Source organism: Mytilus trossulus, chromosome 1 (assembly GCF_036588685.1).
Source record: "Mytilus trossulus isolate FHL-02 chromosome 1, PNRI_Mtr1.1.1.hap1, whole genome shotgun sequence".
Classification (NCBI taxonomy): domain Eukaryota; kingdom Metazoa; phylum Mollusca; class Bivalvia; order Mytilida; family Mytilidae; genus Mytilus; species Mytilus trossulus.
In genome coordinates, this window is record NC_086373.1 from 66849877 (window position 1) to 66866754 (window position 16878).

At 31.9% G+C, this 16878-nt stretch overlaps 1 protein-coding gene across 1 annotated transcript; it reads right to left on the reverse strand.

Moving 5' to 3' along the window:
• Positions 1–1472: 1472 nt before the first annotated feature.
• Positions 1473–7777, reverse strand: LOC134682879 (tubulin alpha-8 chain-like). The gene is made up of 8 exons (XM_063541804.1): positions 7623–7777; positions 6694–6910; positions 5580–5728; positions 4699–4851; positions 4011–4314; positions 3154–3414; positions 2549–2689; positions 1473–1850 (listed from the first exon to the last, which is right to left on the reverse strand). Exons 1-8 carry the CDS (start codon positions 7623–7625, stop codon positions 1738–1740), a joined length of 1341 nt encoding a protein of 446 aa, XP_063397874.1. The 5' UTR covers positions 7626–7777; the 3' UTR covers positions 1473–1737.
• Between the last annotated feature and the right edge of the window lie 9101 nt (positions 7778–16878).

A 16878-nucleotide genomic window follows, 5' to 3' on the forward strand; every position in this document is an offset into this window, starting at 1 on the left:
CTGTTATCATTATACCAATGAGTCGTTTCCAAAAGGATGATGCTCTATAGTTGTAATGTAAATATGTTATGTTTTACTGAATATTTTGAGATAAAAGTATTATAACTATTTTTGAATTGTATTTTTAAGAGCTCTGGTATGTGGAAGGGGGTATACGTGATTATTTTTAACTTTAATACAGAATAAATGGTAACATTTATGGATATTAACTGAATTAATAAATGTATAAGAATTTGATTTGAGTTATTGAACGTTCTTTAAAATATAACATTGTTGAATTAATTTTATTACGTCAAAAATTGGCATCATATGCTACGGCTATTAAAGAACGGAAAACCCCAACTATTGGACTATGAGATAAGATCAAAGTTATCGCCAACAAAAATACAAATCAACAAATCTTCAAAATATAAATTACAGTAGTCTCCCTTATCATAGTCGATAATTCTTTTTAATAAAGGTATTCGTACTTTTTATTGAAATCGTTGGCGCCAGAAATACATATGCATACGGCTATCGAAATATTTTTCATCGATGTATCCAAGGGAAAAAAGGTTTCCGGTAAAGCCTCTCGTAAGCTTTAGAGGGAAACACAGTTACTGTAATTTATTTATAAAAATGTTCAAAAATATAAGAAAAATTCAGAAAGGGTTTTAAATTAGAACCCCGTACATGACAGGTGCGTACGACTCAGATCTTGATGGACTAGGATTGCATGTTTTACTGTCGAAGGACGGTGGTCGTCTCCAAATGACCAGGTTTAAATCAAACAATAAACACTTGTCGCCGCGATAAAGCCAAGGATTCTTAAAGTGTTATCAAAAATAAATAATCAGCTTTAGTCGTCAAAACTTCAGGCCTGAACCATATATTGTAAGTTTGCAGTTTTAGTAACATCAAGGGAAACCACAAGGACACATGCGCTTGTCTCAGAAACAACAAGGAGGCAGATTCTTGTCCATTCAGGTTATGTTCCCGGCAATAGTTCATTATAGTTATTTGAGGTCTGTTATTGGCACCCATTCAACTCTAGCTATAACGAGCATGTAACGATAAAAAAAATTACTAACCAGAAGTTCAATATGGGTTGAAATAGTAACAAGTTCAGTCTAGCTCGCGTTTCTCCGGTTTCGTAGCGACTGCATATATTTCATATTTTCCAACTATGTACCATTTTGTCAATGATATCAACATGATGACCCCAAATAGAACTTTGAGGCAAACAGTAATTTAGATATAACTACTATCTCACAACAGAAGTCTACAGCTAAACGTTTATCGTTTGAAAGTTTCATATCTTTCAACCTGTATTTTAATAGTTTAGATAGGTTGATTATAAAATAAAAAAAAAAGTTTAATAAAGATGTTACTGTTTACGTGAGTACAATCCAGTATGAGTCTGGGAGTTAAATCCGGTACTACGTGGCAGGTGCGATCAACTCTAATCTTAATTCACTAAGACTGTTGGTGGTTCTCTCTGGGCACTTCCACTTTCTCCACCAATAAAATCTGACCGCCATGAAATAGCACAATAGTGCTAAAATCAACCATCCAATCAATCAATCAATCAAATATATATATGTACTTTTAAAGTATAATAACTCCCGCGAAAAGTGTGCCAATGATTAAATACTTCTTTGTTGAGGATAGACAGATTTATCACTTATATTCATATCGTATATCCATATAATAGCTAGGAAATACATGGTATATTTTATTTGCGAGCTTATCTTTTTTCTAGTATTCGTCCTGTTCCTCTTCTTCATTATACTCCATTCCTACTTCTTTATAGTCTTTCTCCAAAGCAGCCACGTTTTCTCTGGCTTCAGAAAATTCACCTTCTTCCATTCCTTTAAAAGTCATTTAGTAAGTTTTAATTGTTTTAATAGAATATTTATTGTATGATATGATTAGATTTATGTTACCCTTAACCTGACAAATGCTTATTTTTGAATGAGTATTCATAAATTCCGCGAACAGTTCGCTATGATCAGTTCTTTCGACTGAACAAAACATTAAGTTATCAAAACAATAGCTCTTTACAACTTAACTTCATGGTAGAGATTGAAAAGTAGGAGCACACATAAATGTTGTCTTTAAAATGAATGCAAATTAATGAAACTAATAAAACTACTGATTTTTTAGGACAATTTAAAATCTACAGATCCACGATGCCACTTTATATAAATGCAATCGATTTATTCAGTGAGTGATCAAAAGGAAAACCCAACCACGGATAGGAAATATAACAAAATAACATGTTTTGCAAATCCAGTTTCCATAATGTCAAACCTCATGCATGGTATGTCTTAAAATAAAACTGAGAATGGAAATAGGGATTGCCAGTATATACAAGGTTCATCATTTGAAACTTTTCAATCACATTTTATAGCAGAAAAAAGAACACTAATCTTATTAGACAAGAACCAAGTGTTAAATGGTTAATTCATTGGCAAAAACATAGTGACCCTAACCCTTAAATCTAGGAAAACGGCTAATGACATTACTAGACAACTGTATTCAGTGATACATTGAGAAACATTCTTACCTTCCCCAACATACCAATGTACAAAAGCTCTCTTGGCATACATCAGGTCAAACTTGTGGCCCAGTCGTGACCATGCATCCGCTATAGCTGTTGTGTTGCTCAACATACAGACAGCTCTTTGTGTCTGACCTAAATCCCCGCCTACAAAATAAGTGCAAAAATGGAATTCGTTCGTAAACATTAGGAAACTAAGAAATGTTAAGTTTTTCGGCAGGAACTATATACTTTTCGTATAGTTACATTATCATAACTTTGAAGATTAGATATTCAACATGATTGTTTGTTTATGAATGTATATACATTTTGTTTGAAATTAATCATTGTAAATTGTATATAATGAATGAGTTCCTACAGTTCTATCAAACATGCAAAGATTTATTTAACATACTGGTTGCAAACTACAGAAAGAGTAAAAAAAACAAGGTCTAATGAACTTATCTTTTATTTTTTTGTGAAATTTTAATACCCTTTTCTACGGCTTATATATATATTTAATTATCAAAATTCAATCAGGCAGATTCAAAGATGAATATTGAGATGTTGCGCTTCCTCCCAACCCCAAACAAACCAAAGAAACAAACATAACAAACTATCTTTATTTATACCTGGCACAGTGGTAGGTTTCTGAAAGTTGATGCCTACTTTGAAACCAGTCGGGCACCAGTCTACAAACTGAATTTTTCGTTTTGTCTTAATTTTAGCAATGGCGTCGTTGACATCTTTGGGAACAACGTCACCACGATACATCATACAGCAAGCCATATATTTTCCATTACGTGGATCACATTTAACCATTTGATTGGTTGGCTCAAAGCAGGCGTTTGTTATCTCTGCTACGGACATAGCTTCGTGGTATGCCTTTTCGGCTGTAACAAAATTAAAAAAAAGTTATTAACCTTTGACATTATGGATTACAGTGAAAATCCAAAACAAGTCCTATCGGAAAGAAAACAGGTTCATCGGTTTGGCATAGTAAATCTTTCCCAGATAATTATTTTGAATATGCTTCTCAAGTTTTCGCAATTAAAAAAAACACGAATAAGATCCGAATTCCGAACAGCTATTAAAAGCTTAGAGACTACACACGTTGGGCAAGTAAAATCTGGACCCGATTCCGATGGAGCCTAATGTACGTATCCAGAGTTTGCCTATTCACCGCTTGCGAAGTCGTGTACTTTCTCCTTGAGTTTCGGATCACTACACGGTCGGAAATCCGGTGTGGTATAACTTAGGAAAAAAAACTCAATCCAAACTGAGAACAGTATATCTAACATAATTATAAATGTTCCTGAGCAAATATTGTGATCAAAATAAAAAAGACAATATAAGGTCAAAAAGGTACTCCGACAAGTGGTGCTTGTATTCATGTACAGTTTGCAGACATCAGGATAATGTTGACTGTTAGCAACTTAATTGCTAACATGACAAAAAATATGTAGAAAAGTACTGTAACTCTAGTTACCTGATTTAATTGGTGCATAGTTAACCAATGGAAAGTGGATACGTGGATAAGGCACTAAATTTGTTTGAAATTCATTCATGTCAACATTGAGAACGCCATCAAAACGCAATGAAGAAGTTATAGATGAGACAACTTGACCAATCAGTCTATTTAAGTTAATGTAGGACGGTCTAGCTATATCAAGATTTCTTTTGCATATGTCAAATAAGGCCTCGTTATCAACCAAGAAAGTGCAATCGGCATGATCCATTGTTGCATGAGTGGCCAAAATGGCATTGTATGGTTCTACAACAGCTGTTGAAGTCTGTAAAACAAAACATTTATTTAACCAACGTGGTATTCATCTGAAAAGTGCGAACTATTGCATCATCAAAATGTTGAGACAAGATATCAAAACATTAATAGAGAATGTTATTGTAAATAAACTTATCGGATATATAATATTTTCTCTTCGCTAAATTGAAGCCAACTTTGAAGTCCAATTAAAGTGTTCGAGTAGACACGTTAGTTAATCAGAATTTCAAAAAATTCCTGGACTAGCGAAATTGAGCTACTAGACTTAATGGCTAGATATGTTTGGTATTAAAGACCTTTAAACATTTATTTCTTTCTTTTAGTCTCCTTCGTTTTCAATGTTAGGGTGTGTACATGAATTCGTATTCTATATTAACAATAGCAAAACACCTACCTTAGGGGATGGATATACCGCAAACTGCAGTTTTGATTTCCTTCCATACTCAAGATACAAGCGTTCCATTAACCGGGATGTGAAACCACTTCCGGTTCCTCCTCCCAAACTGTGAAAGACCAAGAAACCTTGCAATCCGTTACACGTGTCAGCCTAAGACAGATTAATTCAAGTTAGCTTTCTATGAATAAATATACTTTTCTGCATAAATTATTTCGTTAGTTTCCTTCTTAGACTTATTTAACATGTGTCGTGCATGTCGGATCCTTTGTAGCTTTCTATGGTGTATGTGTTTATTTGTTGGTGATGGTCGAAGGGGGACTTATAGTCATTAAATTCAACGTTTTTACCCCCAAGAATACAACATCTTGTCATCTTTATATGACAAAGACTATATATATATAAGAATATAAGGTCATGGAAACAGTCGTATGACGCCTTTTTACAGTCAATGATGATGCATGAATGCAACCTGCTTTGGTTGCGACTTCAGTTCTCTGTTTCATTTATATGTCTCTTTTCGTTTGTATTTCAAATGCTATATTTAGTCTTCCGAATTTTTAAGAGTAAACCATTTATTTGGATATATATATAAAATAACCCGCTACTACAAAATTACTTCTGGAACACTTGTTACCAAATATGATAGAACATATTTTTCAAACCCGCCGAGACGTTTTTATATACATACCATTTCATTCGTAAAATATATTAAATAATAGTCTTTTTCTCTTGGAATACTAGTACTGATGCTTGATGCTAAAAATATCATGCATATATTTATGTAAACTTCTTCTGTATCATTATGAAATCTCCTTATAGATTCTTCCGGATATCAGACATATATTTTCTGGTCACAGTAATGTTCCTTGATTACTTACCACACGTCGTATTTGATCTAATACATCATCAGCAATGGCTCTTCCGACGGTATAGTGACCCCTTGCAAAATTGTTAGCAGCGTCTTCATTGCCAGTGATTAGCTGTTCCGGATGGAAAAGATCCTTGTATTTTCCCGTTCGTACTTCATCTAAAATAGAATCAAGGAAAACATTTTTCTTAAAGTTGAAACTCTAAAATTGAGCACAGTAAGCACCAATTTCATTCTATACAAGAGTGTTTCTGCCTTGCAAATGATTTAAATTTAAAGGTTTTTGTTGGACATCTAACGCAGAATAGGCGAAGAGAGGGCTTTGTTCATTATGTACTTTTATACATAACTATATACTAGTATTGCAGTGGGTTTCTTGTGTAGCAATTTGCACTCCCTTCTCTTGATGGTTTGTTGTTGATGTTATGGTTTTTGGTGATTTTGGTACGGATTGAATAGATTTTCCAACTGTTTTGACTCGGAGCTTGATATATTGAAAAGAAACCTGTTAATTTTATTTTTTCCCTATTGATATCTTTTGGTCGTGTTTGTGTTGCTGTCTAATTGGGGTGGCATATATCTCTGTTAATTCATCTTATTCATCACTGTTAACAACTATACGGAATTAAATTTGGGTACTGTTTTTCCAAGAATCCATTTCCAGATTATAAAAAAGAAGATGTGGTATGATTGTCAATGAGACAACTCTCCACAAGAGACAAAATGACTCAGAAATTAACAACTGTTTCAGTATGTCACCGTACGGCCTTCAACAATGAGCAAAGCCTTTACCGCATATTCAGTTATAAAAGGCCCCGAAATGACAAAAGTAAAACAATTCAAGCGAGAATTTTAGTCGGTTTGGTAAAAGTTTGGTATATTTAATAGATTATGTCAGTCTAACAATTCTTCTCCGACCTTTAGTTTATCTTTATTTTTGTCCGGTTCGTCCTTTAGTCGAAATGTTGAGTAATTAACACTTTACAAAAAGTTAATGTTTTTGCACTAAATGCAAGTGGCGTTTTACCTAAATGAGATACTAATGGACTTCGTTACTTTTTATACTTAATTTAACAAATTCCTTTGGACAAAAACACTCAAGACTTTGACAAATATATACATGCCTACTACACTCGGTTCAAGGTCAACATATATAGCTCTTGGTACATGTTTGCCATGTCTGGTTTCGTTGAAAAATGTGTTGAGTGAATCGTCTGAGTTAGTATTTCCGTCCTGCAGAGTTCCGTCAGGTTTGATGTTGTGTTCTAAACAATATAGTTCCCAGCATGCATTGCCAATCTGGACGCCTGCTTGGCCAACCTGGATTGATATGCATTCTCTCTGAAAAAAAGACGACCTTCAATCATTAAATGTATACTCTAAAAAATGTTATAAAAGTGTCTTCTGCTGAGCCAATGAATAGCGTAAAATGTTTCCCTCGTATCAACAAGCCAATCTCTGGCATTTTAACGAGAAGCTATAATACAATGAATATTGTTATTCTGATAAAAATGAAATGATATTGATAATTATGATATTAGAAATTTTTATATCAATAACGACAATTCAAATACAATCTAGCACGGAAGAAAAATGTGAATTTAGGTTTGGAATTTTGTTTATAAATGAAATCGACATTTTTGACAAGTTGCCTTTACAACCATGGATTCCACAGCGTCCTTATCAATCATAAATTACTTTTTTTGTTTGTTTATATATCCGAAATTTTGTAAGGGATTTTTATTTCTTTAGGAAATATTAATTGAATATTAAATCCAATATATAATAGAGAAAAAGTCAATAGTATATGCTAATCTGTACAAATAATATTATCAATTCAGTTCACGGTCAGCAATTTAACAAATGCTTGATTAAGTTAATATGATTACTCATAATATAGAACACCAATAGACGTATATTCTACATGGGCCTGTCCCAAGTCAGAAGCCTGTAGTTTGAAGCGGTTGTCGTTGGTTCGTTGGTTTATGTCGAAAGAGATAGAAAGTTAGAATTTTTATGTTCATTGTTCAAAATTTTATGTTAATGTACTTACCATTTTCTTATGTTATGATTTGAGTTATAACTTTCTCAGTAAAGTGTTAACAACTTAAAAAACAACTTATATTTTTCTTATATGATATATTTTTAATATTGTCATCCTGTTATTATTTTTAACTATCAACTCGCCGTATATTCCCTTGAAACATTATATTTAAAAACGGAAATGGATTTTCGAATATGTAAGACTCTTATCTTGTTTCAGGATACTATTGGTCACAATTATTTTGGTGTTGATAGTGTTTGTTTATTATGTATGTATTTTAACCTTATTAATGAAATGTGTTTACAAACTCGAGAACGGTTGCAAAGTATCAAAATGCATACATTTTTGAAACTTGGTTAGAGTGTCGGACAACTTTTACTGTGAGAATAATCAGTTTTAAAATATTGCTGCCGAATGTGATTTAAAAGTCGGACCATTTTCATTAAATCAAGAAACATCTCAATTGAGGGGTTAACTCGGGAATGATGTGATATTCTGCTCAATATGTGACACGAGCTGTGTTGTTTTAACGTTATTTGATGTACAACAAACTCTTATAAAACAAAACCTAACTCCAATGAAAGCTCCAAAAGGAGTAGTTCATAAATACTGACAAAACCAAATGCTCGACTTAACAATAATATTAAAAGTATGATAGTAAAACAAATATTATATTCCTTACTTCCCATAGGCATTACCATTGATGAAATAAGCCCGATTATATAAATGGTTATACCTCCAAGTTGTATTAAAATGACTAAAGTACCGTTATATTTACAACACAAGATGTGAACAACACAATCAGATGGCAATGGTAAACGTGCCAATAACCAGGAGGTTAAGTATTATACACATTATAGATATCTAACTAAATTGAATAATATCTATTAAAGTTATAAGATGTGACCAAAATTGAACCGCTTTACCGCAAAGCTGTAGCCGGATGTTAAGAAATGCTATTCCTGTATACATATACTGTACTAGAACACACCCGTGATATTGCGGGTCAGTGACTGAATTAAAGTATATAACTATGCGTATGCCTTATTTTAGTATTTGTATTGTCATCTGATGCACAGTTTTCTCTGCTTTAAAAAATCTTTCTGTTTGAACCTTTGATGGTGCGCCTGTCAGATGCGGAACGTACAGATAAGGTAATAGGTAAAAGGTGAATATACTATTGGGATCGGTGTCGGACTCGATCCGGAACTTCTTAATTATTGGCAATATTAATTACGTGGAAAACAAAGGGAACTGGAGTGGTGTAATTTTTTATCAACACCATTGTAAGTATATTAGTTGTATATAAAGTTGAATTCTTTGATTCATCGTTTTTACGTGATGACGGCTGACAAATTGGACCTCGTAATTTTAGTATTATAGATATATTGAATTTTCATTTGAAATTGACCCGAAATATACTATTATAATCGTTACACAATCGTGGTAAATCAAAAAAAGTAGTTCAATAACTGTACCTGGTGATTGTTGGTTCATTTGCAAGTAGTGCATTTTTTTAAACTGATTTCTAAAGCTTCTCAGTGCATCACTTCGAACGAACAATGTCACATGCATGCTCTACGGGGCGCCGAATGAGACTCTTGTGGTTTTGTACAAAATTCAATTCTGTCATAAGAAAATCATTTTTGTCTTACAAAACTATGTGCTAAAGACTTGTTTTGCGAGAACTGCAATTTTGTGATGACAAAATTCATTTTTGTCATGACAAAATTCATTTTTGTCATGACAAAATTCATTTTTGTAGACAAAATTCATTTTTGTAGACAAAATTCATATTTGTCATGACAAAAGTCAATTTTGTCTAAAAGGTATGCAAATATGAACATATTTGCATAAACATATTTGCATACAAAATTGACTTTTGTTACCTGATATGGAAATTAAATCACAAAAGTCAATTGTGTGAGGTAACATTCAATTTTGTGAGACAAAATTAACTTTTGTAAGACAAAATTGACTTTTGTGAGACAAAATTGACTTTTGTGAGACAAAATTGACTTTTGTGAGACAAAATTGACTTTTGTGAGACAAAATTGACTTTTGTGAGACAAAATTCAATTTTGTGAGACAAAATTCAATTTTGTGAGACAAAATTCAATTTTGTGAGACAAAAGTCAATTTTGTCAATTTTGTTGAGACAAAAATCAATTTTGTCAATTTTGTTGAGACAAAAGTCAATTTTGTTTATTTTGTTGAGACAAAAGTCAACTTTGTCAATTTTGTTGAGACAAAAATCAATTTTGTCAATTTTGTTGAGACAAAAGTCAATTTTGTTAATTTTGTTGAGACAAAAGTCAACTTTGTCAATTTTGTTGAGACAAAAATCAATTTTGTCAATTTTGTTGAGACAAAAGTCAATTTTGTTAATTTTGTTGAGACAAAAGTCAATTTTGTCAATTTTGTTGAGACAAAAATCAATTTTGTCAATTTTGTTGAGACAAAAGTCAATTTTGTTAATTTTGTTGTGACAAAAGTCAACTTTGTCAATTTTGTTGAGACAAAAGTCAATTTTGTAACAACAAAATTGACTTTTATGAGACAAAATTGACTCTTATGAGAGAAAATTGACATTTATGAGACAAAATTGACTTTCGTGAGACAAAATTCAATTTTGTCAATTTTTATGAGACAAAATTCAATTTTGTCAATTTTTATGAGAATTTAGTTGAGACAAAATTCAATTTTGTCAATTTTGTTGAGACAAAATTCAATTTTGTCAATTTTTTTGAGACAAAATTCAGTTTTGTCAATTTTGTTGAGACAAAAGTCAATTTTGTCTCACATTGGTCAATTTTGTCTCACAAAAGTCAATTTTGTCAATTTTCTTGATCACATTGGTCAATTTTGTCAATTTTGTTGAGACAAAAGTCAATTTTGTCAATTTTGTTGAGACAAAAGTCAATTTTGTTAATTTTGTTGAGACAAAAGTCAACTTTGTCAATTTTGTTGAGACAAAAGTCAATTTTGTTAATTTTGTTGAGACAAAAGTCAATTTTGTCAATTTTGTTGAGACAAAAATCAATTTTGTCAATTTTGTTGAGACAAAAGTCAATTTTGTAAATTTTGTTGTGACAAAAGTCAACTTTGTCAATTTTGTTGAGACAAAAGTCAATTTTGTTAATTTTGTTGAGACAAAAGTCAATTTTGTCAATTTTGTTGAGACAAAAATCAATTTTGTCAATTTTGTTGAGACAAAAGTCAATTTTGGTAATTTTGTTGTGACAAAAGTCAACTTTGTCAATTTTGTTGAGACAAAAGTCAATTTTGTCAATTTTGTTGAGACAAAATTCATTTTTGTGACGACAAAATTCAATTTTGTAACAACAAAATTGACTTTTATGAGACAAAATTGACTCTTATGAGACAAAATTGACATTTATGAGACAAAATTGACTTTCGTGAGACAAAATTCAATTTTGTCAATTTTTATGAGACAAAATTCAATTTTGTCAATTTTTATGAGACAAAATTCTATTTTGTCAATTTTATGAGAATTTAGTTGAGACAAAAGTCAATTGTTGAGACAAAATTCAATTTTGTCAATTTTTTTGAGACAAAATTCAGTTTTGTCAATTTTGTTGAGACAAAAGTCAATTTTGTCTCACATTGGTCAATTTTGTCTCACAAAAGTCAATTTTGTCAATTTTCTTGATCACATTGGTCAATTTTGTCAATTTTGTTGAGACAAAAGTCAATTTTGTCAATTTTGTTGAGACAAAAGTCAATTTTGTCAATTTTCAAAAATGAATTTTGTCATGACAAAAGTGACTTTTGTCCGCTGATAGATAATTTTGTATGACAAAATTTTAAATTTGTAGTATGATACAAATTTTGTTAAACTGAACTCATTTTTGTTGATCAAAAGTCACTTTTGTCTGTACAAAATTGAATTTTGAGTACAAAACCACAAGAGTCCCATTCGGCGCCCCGTATGCTGCACATCATATATTCATGTGACTGAAATGTCAGTCGTTTATATTCAGATCTCTTGATTTAATTTCCATTTTTTTTCTAGGCAAATTAACATTCATTGCATATCATAATCAGTACAAAGTTCAAAATCTGTGTACTGATTGTGATACAAATGATTATTATGAATGTGTGGTGATGGAGTTTTAGTCTTAATATATTTATTAACGGTTGTAATTGCCTGCTTACACTCTTAGATCGATTCTTTGTGTTATGCTTTGTGTTTTGTTATTGTTTTCTTCATGCAGATTTGACAAGTTGACCTCTTTCCGGCTTTTTTTACCTTTTTTTCCCTAGTGTTGTGATGTTTTGGATTCGAGCGTCACTAATGAGTCTTTTGTAGACAAAACGCGCGGGTGGCGTAAACACAAAATCCTGATATCTATATATGATGAGTTTATTTACATCTCTATCACAGGGCGGCATTCTGTATGTGCTTGTTCAAAGTCAGGAGCTTATAATTTTTTTTGTCATTTGGTAATGTCTCTCGTGTTAGTTAATTTTCGTTTTTTTTGTTATATATAATATAGTATAAGTCCGGTCGTTTGTCTTCCCTTTGGATTCAATTTACATTCGGTATATACGCTTTACTTTTTTTCATTTTTATTCCCCATGCTCAATTGAAAGACCGACTTCATAATCAACATCTCATTTAACAGAGCCTTTTTCTATAAAACTGGGAATCAAAGATACAAATTTCTTGTTTTGGGTTATAATTATTCTTATATTGTAATGAATCTACCAAAAATCTACTGAAAATGATATCAAAATGCTGGGTTTTTTTTATCGACAATAAATTTGTTGGGTTTGAAGGATTGATAGTTCAAATAAACTCATCATGGATACCAGGATTAAAATTTTATAATTACGCCAGACGCGCGTTTCGTCTACAAAAGACTCATCAGTGACGCTCGAATCAAAAAATGTTTAAAAGGCCAAATAAAGTACGAAGTTGGAGACAGTCGGTATTCCAATGGATACTAATTGTGCAACCCTACTGACTGATTTGTTTGTGTACTCGTATGAAGCAGAATTCATTCAGAACCTTCTAAAACACAAAAAGAAAAAGCACCTTCCGAAATTCTTTAATTTTACTTTCAGATATATTGATGATGTCCTATCAATGAATTACCCATATTTCAGTCAACACTTATATCTCATATATCCCACTGAACTTGAAATTAAGGATACTACTGATACTAGACGGACTGCTTCATACCTTGATCTTTTCCTCAATATTGACACAGATGGGCGACTTCACACAAACACTAAAATCTATGAAAAAACGGTATGATTTAAACTTCCCAATTATCAATTTCCCATTTCTCAGCAGTAACATACGCGCTGCCCATCGTGTGGCGTTTACATATTTCAGTTGATACGTTATGTTCGTGCCTGTTCATACTATACGGACTACATATACAGTAGTGTGCTCTTTACGCAGAAACTGCTCTAACAAAGTTATAAAGAGGAATTTCAAAGATTAAAAATGACACTTCGTAAATTTTATGGACACCATCACGAACTGATTGATCCATACGATGTGTCTGTGTCTAAACTAACTAACGACATTTTGACCACGTCTTAGATTGTGGTTTATCATCTATAGGCGAGTGACTTATTTCAAAAAGACGCTTAGTTAACGACTTTAATGCACCCACCTAACACACGGCTGTATTATATATCATTCGAAAGTTAATAATCTGTACTTTCTGTTTTGCCCGGTCGTAAAAAAATTGTACGGTGCATTTTCTGTTAAATCAAGGTCAAAGGTCATGAAAAAACATTTCATTTTTTTGCGATTACTTAACAAAAAGCCATTTTCTTATTCTTGTACCATAAAATTTTTCAAAAGATCATATGAATTTTATACAACAAGATACATAATTTCCAAATTAAACAAAAAATAAGAGGTAAAATGCGCAATATTTCCCGAAAATTGAAATTCATCCCAAATCCTAAAAAAATGAAAAATTGTTCAAAAAGCAAAATATATCTTGGGGAAATGATATTTGTTTGCTGAACAAAATAGACAAATGTATATGTTTTAGGTCAAGGAATATTTGTTTTGTAATTTTAAGATGTAATTGATAATTATTGTTCATAAAACAGCCTTCTATTGAAGTGTTTGCAGTTGCCCCAAAATCTGCCATCTGCAAAAAGCGGTCACTTTGTCATTCTAAGTAAAGTTTGCACATCTCCAATTGTCAATATCAAGGAGCAGAATGATTTTCCATAATAAAAGAAGTTTTTTTTAAAGTTCGAAAAGAAAATATACGAGCTAATTGAGGTAAAAATATGTTTTTTACGAAGTCAAACTTATTTACTTTTTGTAATCATGTTGAAATGCAAACATGACTTTGCGACTAAATCGTAGGCAACATTGAAATAAGTAAACTTGTATAGAAACACTTGGTTGTCGAAAACAGGATGAAAACGAACTAAATATAATGCTGCTGATTCTTATTCAGTTTAGAATCGTGATAGGCATGTTAAATGTGTTTAGAAGCTCAATATCTTTAATTTTTTGAATAAAAGATGCTTTAAGTTTTTTTAACATAACTTTTTGAAATACAAATGCATGTCATTGTGTATGTAAAATACTATAAGCAGTTGTGAAATAAAATAATGAGAAAGTTGAATACCTTTCCTGATCTCATAAGATCATTCGCCGTTTTAGGCAGTGATCATGGTGATCGTTTTCGTGTTGCGCTGTGTTTTGCGGACTGTTGTTTGTGTCTTGGACTTTAAGAATATTTTGTTCATGGTTTTGATTAAGTTTATTTGATTCATGGTTTGAGATATTGATTGTCCCTTAGGTATTATTTTACTTGAAAAACATTAACTTACAGTAATGAAGAAGATTAACGCAATAAGCCAAGTATCCGCGAAAAATAACTTAATGTGATCACGGTGATATGTATATATTAGGGATGTCAAAAGATCTGAAATTTACTACTAGGGTACTCGGTCAAGATACTCGAGTACTCGGATGAATCTTAAACGTCTATTAAAAAGTTTAGATTTAAGGTGGGATACAGTGTTTTTGTTATTACCTTTCATAACCATAAGTCATACGGTTTACAAACAAAGCTTGAGCTTCTGTTTTTTTGTTTGTGTCAATTTCACAATGAATTACCGACCGCCGTTTCTACAAATATCTATCTATGGTATTATTATGATACGACTTGTCAATTATAGTTTGTCATCAAGACTATTGGTCCTCAAATTACTTGTGCTTTTTCGTGCCTCTCAGTCTTTCTTGTTATGTGTTGTTTTGTTTTATTTGGCACCATTCGTTTGTCGGATTTTTTTTTTAGCCACGACGATGTCAGCAGTTTTTCGACTTTTTAGTTTGAATGCCGTTCAAACTCATAATTGAAAACGAACTGACAAAGCCGGACAAAAACGAGCTAGACAAGCAACAGTATACAAAACACAACATATATAAAACTAAAGATTGAGTAACACAAGCCCCAAACAATGTGTGAACTCATGGGCTCCCAATGGATAAAAGATCATGTTCCACATCTGACACCCGTCTTGTAGCTCATGTAATTCCTACGTCGGTGCCAAGCCTTATTCGGTAGGTGACATTCAAGGGTGAGATGACGGTATGTTGGTTATGTCGATTGGACTTATCAGTCGTCATCTGGTGAAACAGATATTTCATAATTGTCAACCAACTCGTAGTGTTGTCCATTAAATTTTCAAAGGGTGATTTCAACTTTTCATTTGAAGTCTGGTATTGAATAATCTGTTTCTTTGTATGTTGGCGTTTGTTTTTGTAGCAGTTCGGTGGTTTTTTTTATTTCTTTGTGTTCCTCTTATAGTTGATGCCTTTTACTCGGTTTTTGTTTGTGACCCGGATTTGTTTATTAATTTCTAGTTAATCGATTGATGACTATTGAAAAGCGGTATACTATAGATGCCTTTAACTAATATCTTCGTTGTGAGCAGTTACGCACTACCACGACAATTGTGAAGTAAATGCAACCTCTGGAATATTGCATCAACTTAGAGATATATACCCAATAAGAAGATGCCGCGAAAATGCGTTACAATTGGAAAAGTGTTTAAATAGTAAGATTTATTTAATTTCGCTGGCAGTACGTCAACTGAGAATGCAAAGACAAATTTAGGAAATACAAAACCCTACATTTATATGTCATATCATAAATATTTATGACTTGTTATTGTTTTAGAGAAGTTAAGGCTAAATAAAATCGGTCTACTCCTTTAGTAGTAAAGATATGCAGGCGTTACTATAGTGTTGCTACATAGAAATGAAAAGTTTATAATTGAGTAGTAAAAAGTGTTTTATGGGTTGATTTGTGCTCTAATCTCTTTTGTCGTAACTTGTTCTTAACAAACACTCATCGTCGATTTCCATATACGTGATAGAGTAAACTGTTGTTAACTAATATCTGTTGAGGCGGTTGAGGTTTTTTTTTCAATTTCAATAGAAAATACGAGTCCCGCATTCTCACAATTTTGGCACTTTCAGTAAGATAACATCATATATATAGTGGAGGTGAAGTTTCAAGCTAATGTTAGCTTTGCAGTCGTCAAAAGTTGATCTTACATGAAGTCATCCTAGTATGAAAAAAGAACTAGCCATTCAAGTTATCCAGGAAGTCTAGTTGCAACCAGAATCGTTGTGTATTAATTGATTTTTTTCTTCAAAATTATTATTTTAGATGAATTTATACATTTAAACAATGAACAACGCAATTTAAGCAGTCAAAAACTCAAGTTTAATAATGTATTAACAGGTTTTTTAATTCTTTGAAATTTCAATTTTCGTCAATTTATTTTGTATTTATTATTGTCAATTTATTTTTTTATTGTTCACATTGAATAAATAAAAGGTCTTTTCACTACATCAATATTTACAATGAAGCTATAAATGAAACAATTAGAAAAGTCGAAAGATGTTTATTTCAGTCTGGTAGTTACAATGCAGATTGTAATCTTTTAGTTTCGCCTCCCCCTTTATTTCAAGCAAAAGTATGATTTGCGCACATATTTTGTTGTCCTAAATTTTACAGATTCTAAAGGATTTGTTAATTAAATCATATATTGACCACATACAATGTTTAAATAGGAAGAATGCTTGAAAACTGTGTCTTTCGCAGGTGGTGGTATTTTGGGCAACTGTATGAGTTGTTATGTTTTGCTATTTTAATAGAAGTAAGCATTATTTTATGAAATGTATGATGTCAAAAACTTCTTTGGTAGTTATTACAGGGTTTTACTTAGTTTGAAATGATAA

Bases quoted from the DNA above. Each gene is read 5' to 3' on its own strand.
- LOC134682879 (XM_063541804.1), bottom strand. The intron at 5,729-6,693 runs GCATGTATATAT...ATTCTATTTTAG, and splicing joins CCTTGAACCGAGTGTAGTAG to ATGAAGTACGAACGGGAAAA. The intron at 2,690-3,153 runs GTATAAATAAAG...CTTATTTTGTAG, and splicing joins GAAACCTACCACTGTGCCAG to GCGGGGATTTAGGTCAGACA.